Raw genomic sequence first — 16,921 nt, 5'->3', positions numbered from 1 at the left:
TGGTCTTCCCTGGACCGGAAACAAGCATCCTGGGACCGGTTTAAGCCAGGCTAGCTTGAATCCAGTGGCAAAAGTGAGCAAGAGAAACACAATTGGTCTATTAAATTGAACTGTAAATTCCTAGTAAAGTGGTGCTACATATGCCCAGGGCCTATAAATTAAATGCCACCCAACTCATGTAAGTAGCCCTTTAAACATGTCTCTGTATGTGCAGATCTTAAATTGCCATGTTGACAAAATAAAACTTTTGCAAGGCCCAAGCTTTAGTTTTTAATGATGCATATGTCACAGCTAAGGTAGACCTTGAACAGCCCAAAGGGCAGCGTGTAGTGTATTTGAAAAGTAGATTATGCACTATGAAGTTTGAAATGTCCTAGTAGTGAAAAACCCCTAATTTGTTTTTCACTACTGCAGCGCCTACATCTTCCATATGATAACATAGGAGTTACCTTATTACATTTAAAAAGCTGTGACCTCCAATTGGGAGCAGGTAGACAATTTGAGTTTGGTGTCTACAGAATTGTAATGAAAACACTCTTTAATGGTAAAGTTGGTTTTTCAAACACAGTTTTGAAAATGCAAATTGTGTAAAGGTGCAATTTCCTTGTCCTAACCATTTGGAGCCTACAGCCTGATCCTGGGTCCCAAGAGTAGGTATAGCTAGCAGTTGGTCTATATGTGTTGCTTCCAGACATTGGTGCAAAGGGAAGATAAGTGTTGGCAGGTTGCAACACTCCGAGTTAACGATGGCGAGGAACTATCACTTGCACATCACAAGGGCTTTGCCTGAGCACTTTAACAAAGGGTTTGATGGTAGTCTATTGTGACCCAGACACGCTGGGCCCAGGACAGGAAGGCAGGGGATGTCTGATACCAAAAAGGGATGGAAACCTCTAGAAGCTTCCTCCACTTCAAGGTGGGCACCAGAAATAAATGTTGGACCTCAGATCCCAACTCTTCAGTACACTTCTGGACCTGTGGACTCTGGAGGACTGCTGTGCTGCTGAATGAACTTCCTCTCTGCTGGAGTGCTGCTCTGAATGACAGATGTACTATCCCGCTGCCTTCTTGCTTGGGTGAGAAGTACTGGACCTGCATCTGTTGAACACAGGAACCCAGAGTGACTCCAAGGGCTCGTTGGCTCACCTCCTGACTAGAGCCTCTGGAACAGAATGCTCCAACAATCTTGAATCCTGCACCTGGACTCTGCCTTCTGTGAGTCCTACCCTGTCAAGTGGTGCCACCAATGGCCTAGACCATTATAAGTGGGCCTGAATGTGCTTTGTCTTTTAAGAGCATAAAGAAGTGTGGCTCAGTGGTTAGAGGCGGCAGACCCGGAGGCTGAGAGCGGCCGTGGACCAGGGTTCGATTCCCGACGCGGCAGGGTCTCGGGCTCAAAAATTCCACGGACTCGTTAATTCTCGCGCCGGTGCCTACTCAACTCACGGGGTCACACTCTGCGACTCTGGGCAATAGCTTGCTTAATCTCCACTACGGCCCCTCGCGGCGGGATGCCTGGCTTTCACCTTGTGGATACCCTGCCGGGGGTATCTCACAAGGGAATACCAGGACAGGTTCCCTAAGCAAGCGCCCTGAGACCTTCGGGTGATTTGTGCGCTATATAAGTCAAAATTACATTACATTACATTACAATTTAGAGAATAGTTTGTTAGACTTCTGAGAAACGTTGTAATATATGAGCAAATGTAACTATCTTATTTTCTTTATATTCATATGCCTGGTCCATGTTATGTGTAATATTTTAGTAGTAATTCTGTATTCAACAGTCTTCTTTTCTTTTGACACAGCAACATTCAGCAATTTTGTTGTTACTTCAAGGAACTGCCAGCTGTGGAGCTACGGAATGGAAAAACTGCAGGTAGAAGAACATACCATACCAGAAGCCAAGGAGAAGTTAATGTGTAAGTTACTATATTTTTAAACTACCTTTTTTCGTTTACAACCTAGTTTATGTAAAAAGTTAACTTTATGAGATAAAGAGGATATCAAAGAGCTATCAAATGCAAAGACTGCAGAAGGTAATGAACCAGGCAGCTTCAAAATATGTTTCTGCTGTATTTGCACTGGTTGCCAGTGAAAAAGTGACTAGAATTTTAGTTGTCGTGTTTCGTCCATCAAGAATTCTGGACAAGAGAGATGTGCGACGGGCAGGAATAACCTGGCTGCTTGGTTGATCCTAATTTTTGGAACTCATTAAAATCAGGATTCACAAGAGCGGGCCTTAATGATATCCTAGAGCACAATTCAACATTTAGTCAGTCTGAAATTGATGGAGTTGAATCTGGGACCTCATCTTCTGTATTGGTAAAAGGGCTATTACCTTTAATTTCAGAGTACACTCTTAAGAAGAGCCTGTTGCGATTGGGTTCAGATCCTTTTCCTGAGGGACGTGGGAGATCGCAACTAGCAATTAAACATGACACCCCTGCTCGAGGCCGACGAGACTGGGTTTGACGGGGCCCACCAAACATGCGGTTCGGATCTGGCATGATGTCACTAACTCCCTGGGTTGGAGAGGGACAGCTACTAGGGCAACCCCGCTCTTTGATTCAGAGAAACTAGGCCAGCTATGGAGGACGAAAGGAATCAATAAATGGGACCTTATAGGGATTTCCACGGTTGGGGATGTGTGGAGCAAAGGTAAAATCAAAACATTTGAAGAACTGCAGGCGGAATATGACTTGACGGGTTCTGAATACTTCCGCTATGCTCAAATCCGACATTCCCTCCGGGCGGCACTGCCTGGAGATTCAGACCCCCCCAGAGGCTTCACCTGTTGAGGATAGAATTCTAGATGACCACCTCCCCGAAAAAACGATCTCCCTAATATACAAGAAATTGATTAATCATAGGGTTGATCCCCTTGCAGAGCTGAGGACCAAGTGGATCCAATACGGGATCGAATTAGATGATGAGTACTGGCAGTCGGCTGTGTCCTCCCCAAAGGAGGTGGCTATCTCAGCTAGGCTGAGGCTGGTCCAACTCAAAGTATTACACAGGGTTTACATCATGGGCCCCCGGCTGGTGCGCATGGGGCTGTCGACCTTGGGACTATGCAGACGGCAGTGTGGCCAGACTGGCACGTTCTTGCACATTATCTGGGAATGGGAATGTGAATATATTACAACATACTGGTGCAAAATACATGACATCATACACAGGGTATTGGGAGTTGCCTTGATGCCGGAGGCAAGGAGGCGCCTCCTCAACATATGGAAACCCACAGACTTAAACTTAGCACAGACGCAGTGGGCTACACTGGTAGCGGAAAGGAATATTGTCCAGTTGTGGGGCGCTGAGCTGCCACCCACGTTGGAAGCATGGGAACACAACTTAGACTGGTGCATGTTCAGGGAAAAAAATGTGTACCTTGCTAGGGGGCGCCCTCGTAAATGGTCGTTGGTATGGGGATCCTGGAATCAGTACAGAGGAGGGATTTGTGTACCACCCGGTCCTGCTGTTCTTGAAGAACCCCCTTCCATGTGAATTTCTTTATCATATTCACACTTGGACTTCCTGTGCCCACTTTATGCTATGACAATACCTCTGTAATGTGATTTTTGCTGATGCTTATTCAATAAAAAGAATTGTTAAAAAAAAAAAACATGACACCCATTGAGAATCAGCGGGGATCGAACAGGGATCAAATCAAGAGCAGACACGGGCAGGGCCACATGAACGTTACAAGCCTCTAATACATCTTTTGGAGAATATTCGTATGAAATTAAAGATAGCTGAAACTTTAACACCACTACTCATCAGACTTCAGGCGGCCAAACAGAGAATTTCAGATCTTGAGGATAAAATGGTCACTCCAAATAAAGAGCTGTTGGCTGCTCAGAAAGAGGTTTGGGTACTGTCAAATAAGATTTAAGACTTATAGAAAATCTTAGCAGATTATCGAATATATGATTTGTGGGTGTGCCAGAAGGCAATGAAACCCAGGGAGGCTGCACAAGCCCGATTAATTTGGTAAAAAATTGATCAAAAATTATATTTGACCAGACTTTGACAATCATGAGAGCCCACTGAGTTTCAGCTCAGTGCACACCGAACATGAACTATCCACAAACTATTTTAGTAAAGTTTGCTGTCTACAGGATCCAAACCCAGATTCTGGCTATAGCGATCACATGCAAGATATCCATCTCGGAGATCTCAACTGTTTCTTCTTTGGCATGTCGATAACAGCCGCTCGATGGCAGAAAGAGTTTCAAGGTCCTCTGGGGCAGTTTAGGTCTGGTTGTGCTCAGGCTTCTCTGACTCTGTAACTTAAGGTCCTGTTTAAAGGCCAGTTTTATATATTTTCTGTAGTGGAGGAGGTACAGGCCTTTTCGATGAGGATTCAAAGCTCAACAAGCGGTGACAATCAGTGAAACTGTGCCAGTCAATCTTGAAATGTGCTTATTAATCCCATAATGAGTTAAAATGTTTATAGGCTCTATGCTGTGGGTGTGGAGGGGCTGGATCCTTCTGTAACAAAGCAGGAGGTAAAGAGTGACCAAAGGCACAGGAACAGGATACCAGTAAGGACATGGGGGGTGGGGCTGGCTTGAGGGGTAAAACGGCTAATTTTCCTTTTTGTGGTTTACACGGGGAGGTGGGCTGGTGGTAGTGGGTAAGAGGACTGCACGGAATGGATACCAGGGGAAAAAGTGCAGTATACCCAGTAAAGATCCCAAAACTAAGAGTCAGGATTGGGTACATGCAGTCATTCATCTAAACAGTGGAATGGTCTTGAATAATGTTTGTAACATTTTGGCAACAGGTACCAACAGTACTCCCCATTGACCTGTATCCTGGCCACCGGTCTATTCTACAAAAGCAGAACCCATTTCAGGAGAAATAGTGGCATTCCCATGCATTGCAGCACCCTAAACATGAAGTCCCATTTTAGGGGATTAAAAGTTTTGGCTGCCACGAAGAGAATAGCAGCCGCAGGTAGCTCAGGATTCAGCTGTTCAAGGTCCGCAAAAAGGGTACGCAAATCATGTGTTGTGGATCTCTTGGGTATAAACCCACATTGGTCCGGCAATACCAGATTGGGGACTAGAGGCTGTAGCCTATTGGCAATTATTGCACAAATTCTGCTTCCTCAATCAGGGGCCTTAGGTCCACATAAAGTTGAGTAAAACGTCATAAACACTACACCCGATACTGGAGGTGGTGTACTTAGGGTCAGAGTTATCATCTAGCAACTCAACAATGGGTGCCTGGCTCCTAATAGGCCTAAGTTTACTCGCTAATGGACGGCAAGGTCTGCCTCACTCACCAAACTGCTGTGCAACCCACCTCCTAGGTCTATGGCGCGTTTCTTGTTCAGAAATTTCATTATATTTGAAAATTAGTTCCCTAGTTTGAGCTTGCAATGCTGGGTCGGTAGTCGCGCATATGTGCACTCAATTTCTTGTGTTTTGTCTTCTAGCTTGCGGAGCCTGGATCGCACCGCTTTCAACACCCTCGTTTGGGCTGCAATACAATGTCTGCGGATAGTAACTTTAAATGCCTCCCACATTAGTCCTGCCCCCTCGACTGTGCCCTCATTCTCAGAGAAGTAGTAAATGTCTGCTCCAATTTGAACTAAAAAAACTTGATCCAGCAGCTCAAAGGGTTGCAGTCGCCTCTGAAATGCCGACTTCAGGAAAGCAGGGACAGATCGCTCCAGCAGCACAGGGGAATGATTCAAGAGTGTTCTTGCAAGGTGTCGGACAGATGTGATCCATGTGGCAACTTGCCTGGATACCAACCATGAATCCAATTTGGACCATGAACCATGTACAGTGGACACAAACGTATCTTCCCTGCTTCTAGGATTCCGCACCCGCCATATGTTCACAATGCCTTCCACTTCCATTAGATCACTAATAATTTGTGCTGCTTGCTTTCCATGGCATGCAGTGTTTGCAGATCTATCCATATCTGGGTCCAAATAGACATTGAAGTCCCCTCCCCACAGCACTGCATAGGAGGTAGTGCAGCCATTCGTCTCCCTAGATCATAGTAAAATGCAGGGTCATCTATATTAGCGCAATATACATTAATGAACAGCAGCCTCGTACCACCTTGGCAGTCCTGAATCAGAAGTACTCTCCGTTGATCATCCATGTCAGTGTGTGTCAGGACAACCCCCCCCCCCCCTTAATCGAAATTAACACACCCCTGGAGTAGGTTGAGTATGATGATAGCACCTTAATCGTAGCCCAGCGCGTGCCCACATTATGTTTAATGAGATGTGCCTCCTGCAAGAAGGACACCTGTATATTATTTCTGACTAAATACGCTAGCACCTGGCGGATTTTTTTGGGATTGTTGAGGCCCCGCACATTCCATGTCAATAACTGAATAGAATCACCACGACCTCATTATAACTATTTGCCAGCCACCTCTTCAAAAGACATTTAGGAACATGGTCCTGTATATTTGTGAATCATCTATTACATGCTTCCTATACTGCTACTGCAACAGATCCCAACAGAAAACCCCACCCTCCACCCACTTCAGCGACCACAACATGCCAAAGCCATCCCTAAAACAAGAAAAAACTACCCATTGCAAGAACGTGCATAAGAGATAGATGTGGGGTACACACATGAGGGTTCTATCTCATCTAGTATATTATGTATGCAGTAGAGCTACATTCAATATACCATGTGCTAACAGTCATAGCTAGTACCAAGCCCGCAGACCCCATTATTCATAAAGATAAACAACATTGCTACATTAATCAGAAAGTCAATTATAGACATATAAGTTTTTATACAGGCCTCAGTGTAAAACAGCATTCCCCAGTAATCCTGACAAGCCACAGTCATTACGATTTGTTGTGTAGTTGGTTGTGTAGTTAGTTCTCCTCTTCTTCTGGGGTACTGGATTTCTCTTGCTGTGATCGCTATAGCGTATGAGCACATTCCATGGCAGACTTGGGATTAGTGTAGACTCTGGCCTTATCCCCCGCTCCTATACGCAGTCTGGCAGGATACAGCATGCCATATGCCACTTTCTCAGCAATCAGCAGCTTCTTAACAGACTGAAATTCCCGCCTGGCTTCTTGGACCGACACAGTGAAATCTTGGAAGAAAACAAGTTGTTACCCTGAAATGTTATTGCACCCTTCCGAGTCCCGATCCCGGTAGATGGGCAATATTAGGCCTCGGAGGAGCCCTAGGTGGGGGGCTGGTGGCCAAGGCCCTGTGAGCTCCCTCGACCACAAGCATTGCAGATAGGTGCTCGGATCCAAAGATTTCATGAAGCATTCCCTCTACATACGTATCCAAACTACCAGTGTTGGTTGGTTCCGGCAGGCCTGTGATCCTGATGTTATTACTGCGAGACCTAGCTTCCAAATCCTCATCTTTCGCTTGGATTATGGCAAACACCTTTCCGATATCCAGTGTTTTGGTGGTCACAGCTTGCAGGCCATCCTCAACGTCTGATATTCTTTTTTCGGCTTTGCCCAGTCTAGCGCCCTGTTTGTCTAACTTAGCAGACATATAATCAGTTCTAAGATTGAGGGCATCAATTTTGCCATCTATAGATTGCAGGCTACTCTGCATGCCTAATAATGTAGATTCCAGTTGGGTGGTGCTCTCCGTGGGGGCATCAAGCTCAGAGTCAGACTTGGCCTCTGCTGTTTCTTACTAGATTTCTGGGCTTCAAAATTTAGGTATGGTTGAGTTTTGTCTGGTCTACCCATTTTGCATCTGGATAGTTACAGTGGGTATTCACAGCAGATCACACACCTTAAGGAGAACACACTGTACGTCACTCACAATGAAATGGGTGGATAATCTCAGCAGGATCAGGCAAACTGGTGTCGCTAGTATAGGCTGTACATTAACCACTCACAGTACAACTCGCTCACCTGCAGGACCACACAGGCCGCCGGCTCAGGGAACTTTGCTTGCTGTGGCCATGCAGTACGTCTTCGGGGGTCTGACTATGTCCCAATTCGCAGTTGTCACAGCAAGTGTAGTGTCCAAGAATGGCGCATGAAGTATGGAGCCTGGGCCTCACGCTTATACAAATGCACTGCGCTACTTATTGGGACAGCAGGGGGGTACCGTCCCGCTCTCAATCACCTCAGGCGCTGCGTGACATCGCAGGTGATGCGTAGGAGCACGGGCAATCCGGCAAATTAGTACAGTTTCCCAATCCACGCTTATGCCCAGCAATAGGTTCAGATGAAAAGAATCTCCAGACCGGCAAGGCGTAGGCCACTCCAGTGGCCTATGTAATTGAATCTTTTTTTAAAAACTCTCTTATTATTAATTTTTTTTCCCCCTAGTAGAATCCTCCAAGGCCCTGTCGCATCGATGCAGCCTCTCAAATGCAACTAGTCAGGGGTATGGCGCTGGCCACTGTTCGTCCAGCACCGCCTCTAATTACCTCTCTTTACTCAGCGGGCCATCTTCAGGACAGACAATCACAAGGCGCAGCTCCGCCTGCCAGGAAATCCGAGCGTGAAGACTTCAGGTGAGGCCCCCAAGGTAGGACACAGGCCTCACCTATGGGGACACCAGCATCACTGCCACATTCAATGGGCCTTTCGCGACCCGCGAATCTATGGGTCTGCTCGCTCCCACACACCGCAGGAAGCCTACTCTCATCCGAGGCCTTCCCTCAATCTTTAGAGCGGCCAGTGCCGCTGCAGATACCGATGTGTGTCACAGCGGCTCATCCGCCGACCGAGGATCATTCCGGTTGCAGCGTTCAGCTGCCAGTGTCCTGGCAGGTCCTCCTTTCACCTCGCAGAGCCGCCGCCCGAATATTGCAGGGCAGCTGCTTACCGCCATGTTGTGAGCAGGCCGGTCCAGGCAGAGTTGGCAAAGCACTGATTTCCACACGTGACGTCGCTTCAATGTCACCCCATCTGCCTTACGGGTGTCTTAGCGACTTCCCCCCAAGGTGCTGGCGAGAGATGGCAGGATGAAGGCAGGATAATGGTCGTATATAATGTTCAGCCGGCAGAGCTGCACGAAAGCACAGCCATCTTGCCGAGCGCCCCCTTGTAGATCTTAAATCTGATCTGCTTGTGGATTGGTAACCAATGTAGTCCTTGGATTAGTAGTAAAGAGGCAGTCCTGGCAGGAGAGTTGGAGACCAGGCTGGCTGCAGTGTTTTGAACCATCTTAAGTCTATTGAGGGAAGACTCAGCTGAAATCAGGAGGGCATTACAGTAGTCTAGGCGGCTTATTACTGATGCTTGAAGGAGTGATTTACGTACAGTGAGAGGGAGAAAAGGAAAAACCCTCCGTAAAAGGCTTAGCATACGGAAGCATGAGCCTACGGTGGCAGTGACTTGTTCCACCGTAGGTTTTTGGTCCAGATGTACGCCTGCAATTTTTACCACGGCTTTCGAGACCGGGGCGACAGCCAGTTCGGTGGGCCACCATTCTGGGGACCAGAGCAGAGGAACTTCTCTGAATAGCATGATCTCTGTTTTCCCTGCATTTTACTGCAGGAAGTTGTTCCTCATCCAAGCAGCAATGGCTGTCATGCCTTCTGACAAGGTCCGCTGGGTATTGGGAGAGTTTTAATAAAAATACATTAAAAGCTGGGTGTCATCACCATATGAGATTGAAGTGAAGCCCAGTTCCAAAAGTAAGTCCGCTAAAGGAGCCACAAAAATGTTGAAAAGTGTGGGACCAAGACAAGATCCCTGTGGTACTCCTTTGGTCAACTCCAAAGTTTGAGATCGAAAGGTGCCGAGGTTGATATTTTGGGTAAGGTGTGTTAGAAAACATGACAACCACTGAATTCCAATATCTCTGTCTGTTAAGTAGGATGGAATGGGATATCATATCAAACACAACTGGCCAAGCACTAATAGTACTGCTTGTTCGTTATCCAGGGAGTGTCTTAAGTTGTCAGTAATGGCAATCACTGCTGACTCTGTACTAAACTTAGGTCGAAACCCAGACTGAGAGGAGTTGAGGCATCCTGTTGCTTCAATGTACTCAGAAGAGGTAACAGAGAAAGTGGGCGGTAGTTGGACAAATCTTCCCGTGGGGCATTAGGTTTCTTCCAGATGGGAATTATTTGGGTTGCCTTCCATTCGGGTGGCAAATGGCCCTTGCTTATGGAAAGACTGAAAATTGAGCAGATAGCAGGTCACAACTGTTTATGAAGTAATGAAGATACTTTAGCAGGTAGAATATCCTTAGGAAAGCCTGATTTGACAGTTTTCAGCAGAGTCTCCACAGTATCTGTTGTGAAAGGGTTGAAGCTTTCCAGTGTATGCGCATTAGGTAAGAATATGGGACAGAGGGTGGAAGTGACAATCTAAGGGTTCCTATCTTGAGTGATTTTATCGTATATTCTACAAAGCAGTTAGATCATTCTCCTTTTAGGACTCGGAAAAAGGTGGGAAGGCTGTGAGATCAAGATAGGAGCACAGTTTGATAATTCATTATTGCAGCTTATTGAAGAGCAAGCACTGCCTTAGTGGACAATGGATAAGTGCTCCCACATGCACATTTTTAGACTCTCTCTAGACTCAGTTAAATGTATTTTGTGAAGATAATTTATGAACCAGTATTGCATGTGGTTTGCTGGCAAGCTCTTAAGGATATCCAAGATGGGTAATCAGACTATGGTATAAGCACGAATCGCTTGTAAAGTGCTAAATCATGTCCAGTGGCGTCACTAGGGGGGTGCGGACCGCACCGGGTGTCACCCCATCCTGGGGTGACACCAATCTGGTTACGCTGCTGGCTCGCTGTGCAACACAAACACAGCTCTGCACTGCAGTGCAGCCTCAAGTCTGCTCTGCTGCTTATAGTTCAAGCGCACGGTGCGCAGCGCACGCACCTACATGAAATACATGACTTCCGAAGTCAGAACGTGAATCCGCGCCTCCGTTTCTCAACTCCCTGGGTCATATGGTAATTCTGGAATTTCAGCAGAGCGCGTGGCACCTTGGACCAGAAGACATGTCTCACTGTAGGAGTTTATCCGTCAGTGGAAAAAAAACGGCTTATGCAGTAAAATTCATCAAGAGCAGTGCGCTGAGAAAGTGAAAATGGCTCGTGTACAAAAACACCGAAATCTTTTTTCTCTGAAAGGTATTCCTAATTCCACGCTAAAGGAAATGATGCGAAGTAGAAAAAAGTGTGTGGAATTATACCTGCCACGCACAAGTCTCTGGCTTACGCAGAATAGTGATATAAGTTGCAAAAGGTAATACACAAAACTAAGCATTCTTTCTGGCCCTTGCTGCGAAGGAACGGAGAGGGGCTCAGGCTTTTTCTGCTGGTGCAGCAGTTCAGGGATTGAAAGAATAAAGGAGTGAATAAAAGACGAGTCAGGCACAGCACTGAAAACCGAGTGTCTTGGCAGAGTGAGGGAGGGCATCCTTGTGGGTGTAATAAATGTTTCCTTGGAAGGCAACAGAGAATTTTGACTGAAGTAAGTCAGACCCTCGGCATTTCTTCCTGCGCAGGTGAGAAAAGACAGAGGCCATTAATGGGGCAGAGAATGAATGTTATCTCCTTACAAGTTTGTAAAACCCCATTGTTCATGGTGCTGTTATTGTGCTGAAGACAGTGCAGGGGCAGATGTCTGATTTTTTTTTACATCCTTTGAACATTTTGAACTTCAGTGGCGCAGGGTATTTTATTTATGTCAACATTAAAAAGCGAGGTAACCTTAAAAAGTGGCATTACTGATGGTATCGGTCTGCTACAGCACGTGACACTGCTGGGATAAAACCAAGGTACTGAGTAGTATGATTTCATATACCCACAGCCCTCTGAGTGGCCTGCTGGTACCTGGACTTTAGGCCCCTTATGGAGTTCAGTTTATACTATTTTACCTGCTGCCATATTTCTCCTTCTGTGGGTTAAAAGGTTTAGTGGTGCAACTCTGTCAAACAAGAGAGGGGGTGGGGGGTGATTCTACAATCACTAACCAGCAGCGAGTAGTGCTTTGCATAGCACCAGTTGCATTACGAGGACACATTCATTTTTTGTTAGGCACGGGGAGATTAAGCGATTTGCGTAGAATCACAGTATGTTCAGCGTCATTGCCGAGACTCGAGCCCATGCGGTAAGTCATGAGGGGGTGACACCATGAGTTACCCGCACCGGGTGACACCAACCCTAGTGACGCTACTGATCATGTCTCTTGAACCTCCAGTCAAGCAGATTGATGACAGACATCTCACATAGAGGAACCCAGACGATAAGCTTTCATTTATTGCAGTCCTAACAAGAAAGCTGGGACAAGTAATCCAATTCTTTGTGTAACAGAAAGGTGATAGAAACTCACAGAATAGTCCATAATCGGGTATGAAGAATCTGGAAAAGGAATGTTCCTTTTGTTACAAACAAGGGAAACGCAGGAAACTGGTATAATTATGCACATTAGTAGCCTCTCCGGGATTCAGTCTGCTGAAAAATAATGTGATTGTCCGTTTTTAAACCAGAATACCAGAATATACTGTTATCAGTATTGACCCCTTTAAAGATGGCCCCATGCATGCTCACTAGGAACATCCGGGTTAGATGAGGCGTTGGGAGAAGTAGCCATAGTGCATGGTGTGCCGTGGGAGCTGCATCTAGTGGGTGTGGTGAGGGGGGATGCGGGGGGGGGGGGTTGAAGGAGACCCACTCTTTTATTTTAGTTTTATATATTTGGGTGGTTTATATTGCCTTAACAGGGCTTAATGGCATTAGAGCATTTTACAAAGCAACAAAAAGAAGAATGTGGATAACAATGATCATAAATATAACAGATCCGCAACAAAGAAAACCAATAGCCATAGCAATTCAAATCCAGGGAGAAAGGTCAGGCAGACGGTATTTGGAGAGATTGGACAAGTTAATAGGCAGAGAAGTCCTCATCGCTTCATACAAAGTGTCTCTTAAATAGGAGGATGTCAAAAACCTTTTGTGGAGGGACTCGAGGCTGTGCGAAGAACAGGTGGGAGGGAGTTCAACATCCTTACTGCACTACTTGCTAATGTTAGTTTCATAAAACATTCTTGCCTAAATGCGTGATGTTCCAGCAGGTGTGATTCTGCATTTCTCGCTTCCCGCAGAGCCCCAGAGATTTTCAGTTTTTCAGCCAAGTAGGATGGTGTGGAAGGCTTTGGGGGTCAGTGGGCCATAGTAGAGTCCCAAGTATAGGAGAAATGTGATCAAATATTTTATGACTTCTCACAAAGTAGTCAGCTGCATCAAGCACTGCTCTGAAGTGTCATAGATGGGCTTTGTGAGTACCAGGGCCTGGACTACAGTTTTCAGCTCTTGCTGAGTGATTCATTGCTTGATGTTCCACAGCATCTACATTGGTGGCAGGGTCTTGGCCATGGACAAGATTTGCTTTTCAAGGTCAAGTCTTTTTGTCAAGGCAAAATCGCAGTGATTTAACATTCTAACATTCTACATGCTGACTGGTTTACAGTTCAGTGGAGAGAAGGAATCAAGCCTTTCTTAGGCAGGCAGGTTTATTTTTTTGGGTTGATGAACTTTGAATAAATTCCGTTTTTGTTTGGTTGAGTTTTAGGCAGTGGTTGGCCAACCATTTTAAAATCATTTCGGGGTTGTGGAGAGTGGAAAGATGTAATTCCAGTAAGAAATCTTCAGGTAGGTCTGAATATCATCTGTCTATTGGTGATGGATAATTACAGATTTATTCAGAATCTTTTTAACTGTTTTGACATAAAAATTAAAAAAGGTTGGGGATTAGATCAAGCCCTCTGTAGCCTTACTTTAGGTCAATTTTGTTAAAAACAAAGCTTCTTATTTTAACTATATGTGATTGGTTAGACAAATGGGAACCATTACCATTTTAGGACTGCGCCATTTATTAACATTCGTTCTTTCAGGATGGTAACCATAGCACAGTGGTTGACTGTGACAGCTGAGAGATCAAAAAGCACAAATACAAAGAGGTTTTCTACCTTAAGGAAGTGGAGGGAATGTTCTAATAATTGCAGAAGGTCCGTTTGAGTATTGTCTGAAAACAAATTGCAAGACATTGAGAAGGTTGTTTGCCTGGTTATAAAGGGATAGCTGTGAGGCAACACTGCTTTTTAACACCTTCTCTGAGAAGAGAAGTGTTAATATTGGGCTGAAGTTGTCCAGGTCCTTGGTGTGAGCTATTGGTTTCTTTAGGTTGACAGAGACATGGCCAGTTTCAACATGGACAGCAGTAAATGGCCCTCCTTTGTGGTGGGGCCTACCCATGCACAAGTGCGCAACAGACATTTCATCCAAAACTGTGTGCGGTGCAGTGTAACAAAGCAGAGGTGGGTATGGAGTTAGAGCTGCAAGTGCCTGAAAATGGAGGTGAAGAGACTTCGTCTATGAGAGACAAAGGCAATTCATTTTTTAAGTGACTTTATGAGGGTAATAAGAGAATTTAAGAAAGGTGTAGAAGAGTAATACTGTGAAAACCAGGAGCTGTTGCATACTTTTTTGCACTGCTGTTCATATTTGAACCTTGATGCTGCTATGCTGTGTTTAATCCTAGTTCTCTGTAAATTATTCCAGATCTGCAGCTTTGAGCAGTGTTGCTGTGGCCTTAAACATTTCACCTGCAAGTCTGTGTTTAAGGACGAATAACCACAATTTAGTAGAAATGTGAGCTCACCGTAAGCTGCAGCCTGAAGCGGGAGGGGGCATATTAGATTTGGGGGTCTCTAGTAGGCAGAGGTAGGTAACTTTGACCAAATAGGGACCCTTTCGTCTAGTCAGGGTAAGAGGGTACACTCCTAAAATAACTCCTGCTCTTCTCCTTGGTAGCTTGGCACAAGCAGACAGGCTTATTTCAGAGGCAGTGTTTAAAGCATTTATGAACACATACAGTAACCCAGTGACAACTCTACAGATGGACACCACACAAGTTGTAGTATAAAAATAAGTATTTTTACATAGACTTAACACAAGACCACAAACGACAAAAATCCACAATACTGTACAAAAATGGTAGAAATAGCTTAGTTCTCTTTAGATGTAAAATGCAACACTTTTAGTTCAATGTACCTTTGGATGCGTAACGCTTTACAGCGAAAGTGTTGCAGGGAAGGTGATGCGTCGGTTCCTTACACGCAAGAACAGTGATGTGTCTGTTCCCTACAGCTGCGTAGGGGACGGGGATGCGTTGATTCTTCTCTGCATGGGGCGGTGATGCGTCAATTTCTTACTGCTCTTCCATGGCGATGCGACCCGCCGTGAATTCGATGAAGATCCGGTGAAATGAAACAAAATGGCGTCTTCTTCTTGATGCGACAACGATGCGTGCACGCCCGACGGTCACGTGGCGACTCAACTAATCTTCTGAGCCGCGACAGGCTCTGCGACACTCTTCTCCAGTGTTGCGACAGCATCTACTGCAACACTCTTCTCCGATGATGCAAGGCGCTTCGGTGATGAGACACCCTTGTTCAGTGATGCCACAACAGCGGCTGCGGTGGCGACACGCTTCTCCGGTGATACGACAGCATCTGCTGCGATGGCGACACTCTTCTCCGGCGAGGTGCTTCTACAATGGTGTCACGCTTCTTCTTCGTGAGTCACGCTTCCAGCTCCTTGCGACACACAGTTCCACAGAAGGCCCAGCACAACAACAGGCACTTCAAAAGAATTCAGGGGAGCTGGTTGGTGAATTCTGTTATCCCAGAAACTTCAGCAGGAGGCAAGCTCAATTTCCAAGACCTTGGAGTTCCTTTACAAGTTCCCCAAACAGCACTCAGCTTAGGGATAGTCTCCTCCTTCAGTTTCTCTCTGGTTCCTCTCCTCAGCAAAGGTTCTTATTGTTTCCCAAAAGTGATCTAAAGTTCTGGGGTCTGGGTCCCCATATTTATTTATTTATTTTTTTATTTTGAAAGTTTTATATAGCGCGAACAAGATCTTCGCAGATATCAGAGCGCTTTACATAGAGGGGTACATGAGGGTACATAGTCAATCAGATAAATCAATAGATAACACGGTACAAATAGGTGGCTGCAAGGCCAATCATGTGAGTAATAAGACAACTCATACAAAAAAGCAAAGGGGTCAAACATGAAGTACAGGTCGGTGCAGAGTGTTAGCAGAGTTCGAGATGCTAGTTCAAGTGTATTTAGCCATGAGGATAGCTTTTACTTCTTTTTTAAAGAGTGAAGTGGAAGAGATAAGCCTGGTTTCGGGAGGGAGTGAATTCCAAATCCTAGGCGCCATTCCTGAGAAGGAGCGCTTATATGTTTTTTCCTTCCGGAATCTTCGAGGTTTCAGCAGCAGATTGTTTGTGCCTCTCGTGTTTCTAGTTCCCCCAGAGATTGTCAGTTTCTGAGCGAGGTAGCCGGGTGAATTCAGGTGTACCGCCTTGTGTGTCATGCAGGCGATTTTCAGATGAATTCTGGCTTCAAAAGGCAGCCAATTCAGGGATCTCAAGTCAGGGGTAATATGGGAGTGCTTTTTTGACCCAGTGATGAGTCTCGCTGCAGCATTTAGAGAAGCTCTTAGTGGTGCGGTTGTAGTTAGGGGGAGTCCGCAGAGGGCGGTGCTGCCGTATTCAATTCGTGGGATGACTAGTGCTTGTACTGCGGTTTGGAAGTCTTTGGCTGGGAGGAAGGGTTTAGGTTTCCTCAGAGTATTGATCTGGAAGTTCGCTCCCTTTGTTGCCTTGCTGATATGTTGCTGCATGTTGAGATTGGTGTCGAGTGTTTGATGAGTCCACGATGGTGGGTTGGACATTGATTGCGGTTAGGTGTTTAAGCCAGATTTGAGTGGTGGATATCTTCGCTGGAGGTGAGATCAGAAGGAACTCTGTTTTCAGGGCATTGAGTTTGAGGTGATTATCGGCAAGCCAGGATTGGGTGCATCTGATCGTTGAGTTCAGGAGCAAGATGTCATTGGGGGATTGTAATTTGAGATAAAGTTGGGTGTCATCGGCGTACATGTGAAAGTGTACATTG

At 45.7% G+C, this 16,921-nt stretch overlaps 1 protein-coding gene across 2 annotated transcripts in view; it reads left to right on the top strand.

Annotated features, from left to right (window-relative positions):
* USP3 (ubiquitin specific peptidase 3) overlaps positions 1–16,921 on the top strand; it is a 255,373-nt gene that overhangs the window by 116,299 nt on the left and 122,153 nt on the right. Inside the window, exon 7 of one of the 2 annotated variants that reach the window (XM_086959438.1) lies at positions 1,809–1,922. The exons of the other annotated variant lie outside the window; for it this stretch is intronic. Within the exon in view, the coding sequence (XP_086815564.1) occupies positions 1,809–1,922 (114 nt within the window). The remainder of the gene's footprint in view (positions 1–1,808; positions 1,923–16,921) is intronic. 2 annotated transcript variants of the gene reach the window in all.

This window comes from Lissotriton vulgaris, chromosome 2_2 (genome assembly GCF_964263255.1).
Source record: "Lissotriton vulgaris chromosome 2_2, aLisVul1.2, whole genome shotgun sequence".
NCBI lineage: Eukaryota > Metazoa > Chordata > Amphibia > Caudata > Salamandridae > Lissotriton > Lissotriton vulgaris.
Note: the sequence above shows the minus strand (reverse complement) of the source record. Positions and strands in the feature narration are given on the sequence as shown.